The sequence below is a fragment of the Otolemur garnettii genome, unplaced genomic scaffold (assembly GCF_000181295.1).
Source record: "Otolemur garnettii isolate 467f Iridium unplaced genomic scaffold, OtoGar3 scaffold00024, whole genome shotgun sequence".
Taxonomy (NCBI): domain Eukaryota; kingdom Metazoa; phylum Chordata; class Mammalia; order Primates; family Galagidae; genus Otolemur; species Otolemur garnettii.
This window is the reverse complement of record NW_003852419.1, coordinates 18,085,011-18,091,120: the sequence shown is the minus strand read 5'-3', so window position 1 is coordinate 18,091,120 and position 6,110 is coordinate 18,085,011. Positions and strand designations below refer to the sequence as shown.

At 35.1% G+C, this 6,110-nt stretch overlaps 1 protein-coding gene across 2 annotated transcripts in view; it reads right to left on the bottom strand.

Moving 5' to 3' along the window:
* The window catches only part of REL (REL proto-oncogene, NF-kB subunit), a 36,907-nt gene that overhangs the window by 2,538 nt on the left and 28,259 nt on the right, over positions 1-6,110 (bottom strand). Inside the window, exons 5-9 of one of the 2 annotated variants that reach the window (XM_023512132.1) lie at positions 2,677-2,817; positions 1,505-1,609; positions 1,194-1,406; positions 391-459; positions 196-267 (exon numbers count right to left, since the gene is read on the bottom strand). In XM_023512132.1, coding sequence (XP_023367900.1) covers positions 196-267; positions 391-459; positions 1,194-1,406; positions 1,505-1,609; positions 2,677-2,817 — 600 coding nt within the window. The remainder of the gene's footprint in view (positions 1-195; positions 268-390; positions 460-1,193; positions 1,407-1,504; positions 1,610-2,676; positions 2,818-6,110) is intronic. The other variant, XM_023512133.1, reaches the window with a different exon arrangement.

Genomic DNA, 6,110 nt, shown 5'->3' with positions numbered 1-6,110 from the left:
AAATCCTCCAAACATAATCTGTTTCCAATATAGCCTTCAAAGCCTGAGCTCAATTCATTTAGTATTGAAAGCATGAAAAAAATTATAGAGAAGAAAATATCAAAGAAGTAGTTATTCATTTCTAGTAATTCTAATATATTGTACAAAGCACTGGTCTTTTTGATTATAAGGAATGCTATACATGAGTTAAAATACCTTTCTTGATGTATCTTCCTTCTCCAATTGATCCTACGGGACCAGGTCTTGGTCTCTCGGGAAAATTAACTGCTAGGATAAAGTTTTCATTATTAAATGTAATTTGGAAAATAATATTATCAGTTAATTGAAAAACTGAATAAAGCAAATAAAACAAAATCTGTTTAAATAAGAATCAATCCAAAATAATCTTACCACAATCCTGCCACAGTTTCTGGAAAAGTAAAGTTGTCCTTTGTTTCTTTGATTTATTGCCGTAAGAATCTGATTAGAAAGGAACCAAGAAAGCACGTGAATCAGCATAGGCTTATGTTTCCTTTCCATTAATAAACAGGTATTTATTAATATACAAAAAAATGCTTCAAATAAATGTACATAATGTGGATTTAAGTATTGTAGAATATGTCCCAAATTGGTAGTAAAGGGTATTTTTCTCTTAGTAAAGTATAGTTTATTTACCATATATATTTACTATTACTAGTCAACAATACCAACTAATACAATAAGGTCTAATGAGATAAGAACTTAATAGAAACTACTCTCTGAGTTGTGAAGCTTCCCATCTATAAAGAGGGCATAATAAGGACAAAACAGATCCTCAAACATGAAACAGAAATTCTGATAAATAGTTTACTTTAAAATTATTCTGATGAATCAAACCTCTTCCCTAAGAAAGAGATGTAGAGTGCATAAAGGAAAAAGGAACTGAAAATGTCCAGGAAAAGAAATGTAGATCATGAACACACATAACTGTATTCAACTGGATCATACAAAGAAAATTGAAGGACCAACTTTAAGAGACATATTATAGGGTGGCGCCTGCAACTCAAAGGAATAGGGCGCCGGCCCCATATGCTGGAGGTGGCGAGTTCAAACCCAGCCCCAGCCAAAAACTGCAAGAGAAAAAAAAAAAAAGAGAGAGAGAGAGACAGACTGTACATATTTAAAAAAATTCTTAAAAAAGAAATACATAAATCATGACCATGAAAATGTCATACCTTTTTCATCTGGCAGATATCGAAAATCCATAGATTCACTAACTTCCTGGTCAGAAGGTCTCCGAAGGTGCATTTTTACTGTCACTGGTTCCAGTATAGCTTTGCTGTATGGTGGAGTTTTGAAAACAATGGCTACCTGACGGTGTACATCAGCTTGTGAAAAGATACCTTTTGCTTCCCAGTCATTCAACACAAAACGAACTTCTATGTCATCTAGTAAATAAGAAACCAAAGAGATAACAATGAGAAAACAAGTAAAATGCATCTACTAATCTAAAATATATTACAAATTAATGAAACAAAACAAGTACCTTTCTGAACTTTGTCACAAAGTAGAAATATTTCATCTCCTCCTCTGGCACTTCCACAATTCTTGTTTACACGACAAATCTTTAATTCTGCAGTATTTGGAGCACCTAAATATAAAGGATTTGGGGGTTGCTATGTTAGTAATATATTTTGTTCCTTTTTGAAGGGGAGAATTAGAGGAAAACCACTTATAGAAGAGATTAAAAACTACTTTCAGAATAGACAAAAATTGAAGTGTACAGATAACGGACACTAAACATGTTAATCATCTACATTTGCCACTTTCCTTTCTAACTGCTTTACCTACCTTGGTTTAGAACCTTGTGACTTCATTTCTAGGTGATGATTTGTCTTCTAATTAAATCTCCCTGCTTCTAAATTCTAATTCTTCCACTGCATCCTACACATTATGACCAGATTAATCATCTTAAATCATGACCATATCCTATGGCAATGCAATTTTAATATTTCCTATTATCTGGCCAATATGATTCCAATAATTCTCCCTGGCATTCAAGGCTCTTCGTAAGGAAGGATACTCTGAACTACCTTTATAGCCTTAGGTCGACATGTAAAACAAGTAGAGTCATACACAATTGTTTTATAATCTATTAAAATGATTAAGTATCCATATCCTTTGATCTAGTATTTGGCCTACCTTTCTACTAATGGAAACTTATAATACTTTAGAGAAATGTTTGCACAAGATATGCACATATAAGCATAGTCATTGCAATGTAATTTGTTAAGGCAAAAAGAAAAAAATGACAAACCAAATGCTCTTTAGTAGGATAGTGATTTATTAAAATTATGATACAACTATATGCTGCTACTGAAAAGAATAAGGTGAATAAAAAGAAAAATCATTCAAGATCTATTGCTAAGGGAAAATGCTTTTAAAAGATCTGTGATTTAAGTTGCTAAAATTATATTGTATGACTGATGATGACAATAATGTACTACATATATATATATATGCAGAAGAAACTGGTAAAATAAGCACTTGAGGACAGTGATTATATGTGGAGGATGAGATTACGGGAGAACTACTCTTTGTAATATTTCTCTAATGTTTGAATTTTTCCTATAATGAACGTATTCTAATACTTTTTAAAAACTTAAACTATTAAGCAAACAAGCTAAGATTATAAATACAAGAAAATAAAGTACTTACGGTTATCATAAATTGGGTTAGAGACAACAGGAGGCAGAGCAGTTGTCAAATTTCCATGTTCATCAGGGAGGAAAACTTGAAAACACAGTCTCACCACATTGAGGTCACAATCTTCAATATCAATCAGCTGTTTTTCAGGGACTGAACAGTACATATTTTTTAAGAAAGCAAAATACACACACAGAACTAAAACCCTGCTAAGTCCTCCTCCCTGCCCATTATAGCCAATAACCTTGAGTAACATTCAAATACATATTGACAAAAACAAAATGATACAGGACCTCAAAGAATGCCTTCTAATAACTGTTATCATCAAGTAGTTACTGTCTAACAGTTGTTGGTAAATTATATAGCAATGTTCAGGAAGTAACTACCCCAATCATTTGGGATTTGAAGCAAAATCTCAAATTGACATTATTAACAGTTTTTAAAAATGATTGCAGTTTGTACACAACAAAGAAGAGGTATTCATTCCATCATTCATTCAGCTAATGTGTATTTGGCCCAGTCACTGTGTTAAGGACTCTGTAAATTATCTCCTAAATTTGTATAAGAATTATTTTTGGAAAAAAAAGTTATTTTTGTCCCTATTTTAGAAATGATGAACTGATTCTAAACAGATGAAATTACTTGTCCAAAGTTTCACAGCTAGGAAGTGGAAACTGAAACTCAGGTAATTAAATCTGGAGCCCATGCTTTCAGAAACTGACCAGTATTAGGACATTTTACATATGCTAAATATAAAAAAAATGGCATACACAGAATATTTACTAAAATTCAGATCAAGATTTTAGGGATGAAGCTCGGCGCTTGTAGCATAGTGGTTACAGCGCCAGCCACATACACCAAGCTGGCAGTTTCGAACCCAGTCTAGGCCAGCTAAACAGCAATGACAATTGCAACAAAAAATAGCGCAAGTTGGGCGCCTGTACTCTTAGCTACTTGGGAGGCTGAGGCAAGAGAACCACTTAAGCCCAAGAGTTTGAGGTTGCTGTGAGCTGTGATGCCATAGCACTCTACCAAGGGCAACAGCTTGAGACTGTCTCAAAAAAAAAAAAAAAAAAGTTTGTTAAATTGACATTTGAAAAAAAAAAAAAACCTCCAGTTCCAAAGGATAATAGTATTGCCTTTCCAAATATAATAAGCTGTAGCAATAAATAACACAGTCATATTTTTAAAAGGCATGAAATGCACACATTAAATTGTATGAAAATTTTATTTTACAAAATACTAAATTTGAAAACAGCCCAAATTTTCCTTAGTTTTACAGGCAATAACTAATAAAATAACAATTTTGTTTTTGAGCTAGAGTCTCACTTTGTCCCCCTGGGTAGAGTGCCTTAGCATCATAGCTCACAGCTACCTTAAACTCTTGGGCTTACGTGATTCTCTTGCCTCAGCCTCCCAAGTAGCTGGGACTATCCATCACGTTGCCCAGCTATTTTTTAGAGATGGGGTCTTGCTCTGGCTCAAGCTGGTCTTAAACCTGTGTGCTCAGGCAATCCACCTGCCTTGGCCTTCCAGAATGCTAGGATTACAGGCGTAAGCCATCACACCCGGCCATTTTTTTTTGGAGACAGGGTCTCAGTCAGCCTGGGTAGAATTCGGTTGTGTCATCATACATAGCTCACAGCAACCTCAAACTCTTGGGCTTAAGCGATTCTCTTGCCTCAGCTCCCAGGTAGCTGGGACTACAGACATGTACCACTATGCATGGCTATTTTTAGTAGTGGACAGGGATCTGTCTCACTCTAGCTCTGACTGGTTTCAAGCTCCTGACCTTAACCAATCCACCTGCCTTGCCTCCCAGAGTGCTAGAATTACAAGTGTGAGCCACCACACTGGTCTGTATTTTGTACTACTTTTATTGAACAACATTCAGAGTCTCAGTAGATATCACTTTTAAAATTATCCCAGTATCAGCATTCTTAAGCCTATTACCTCAAAGAGTCTACTAGTACACATTTGTACAACTAGAAGGCCAGAATGTTATGATATCAACCCCTGAACGATGGCAGCACTCTTTATTGGCACTGTTATGTGGGCAGTTAGAGATCAAAGTCAATTTTTACAGCACTATAAATTTGGAGTTCAAGATATTACTGTCTCTTAATACCAAAGATGAATAATCAATATGCAAAAAAATATTAGTAGCTGGATGCTCCTGACATGTTTAAAAACAAAATTATGTGAGTAGATAAACTGTGGTATAGTCATACATAAATTCAGCACTAAAAAAGAACAAACTATGGATATATACCCCCAAATAGATTCAAAACAGTACGCTGAGCACACACACAAAAAACCAGACACAAAAGGATATATACTGAGTGCTTCCATTTATATGCAATTCTAGAAAAGATTAATCTATAGTGACAGAAAACAGATTAGCGGTTGAGTGGGGAGGGAACTGACTGAGGAGACCAAGGAAATTTGGGATAGTCATGGAAATGTTTCATATCTGGATTGTTGTTGTGTGTACATGGGATACATTTGAGTGGTTTTATTAGATTCAAAAGTTGATGTAAAATGGTATATAGAAGAAAAATAAATGAATACTTCTAAAAAGAAAAACAAAGAAACCAAACTTTAAAAACATTTAGTTGGCCAGGTGTATCTGGCCTCACGAATATAAACCTAGCACTTGGGAGACTGAGGCAGGAGGACGGCTTGAGCCTGAGATTATGGGCCAGGAGTTTGAAGTTGCTGTCAGCTGTGAGGCCCTGGCAGTCTAGCCTGGGGCAACAGAGAGAGACTCCGTCTCAAATGAATGAATGAATGAAAATAAAAGCATTTAGTCACACAATGGGTCCATCAAAGGGACGAAATTCTATTTACTTCTCAAAAAATCCTTTTTATGGCATTTTGCTTTAAATCTTCTTAATGTGGGGAAATATGTAAGGCTGAAGACTCAGCTCAATGCTTTTTTCCTACAAAGTCTACTCTCATCCTCTGAAATGGATACTCTCTATAAATCAGTGCAGCACTTAACACCTGTCTTATGCACTTTAAGTATTTATCTGGCATGGTAATCACAATAAATACCCCTTCTACTCCACTAAACAATGTTCCATTAAATTAAATTCACTGATTTTAGGTGATCTAAGGCTGCTAGTGCACCTAGCCACCTATCAGAAGAAAATCTTCTACAGGGAGACATCATCATCCTAGGCTGAAACTCTTTTAATTTTTCATACAAACTATCTTGTATTCAATTTTAAATAAGCGGACAGAGAAGACAAATTAATTTTTTTTTTAATTTTTGCAGTTTTTGGCAGAAGCTGGGTTTGAACCCGCCACCTCCAATATATGGGGCCGGCACCCTACTCTTTGAGCCATAGGCACCGCCCAACTAATTTTTTTAAAAAAGAAAACATTTGTTCCTTTTTCATCCCCCCGCTTCACTTCATTTCATAAAAAAAAAAAAAAAAAAA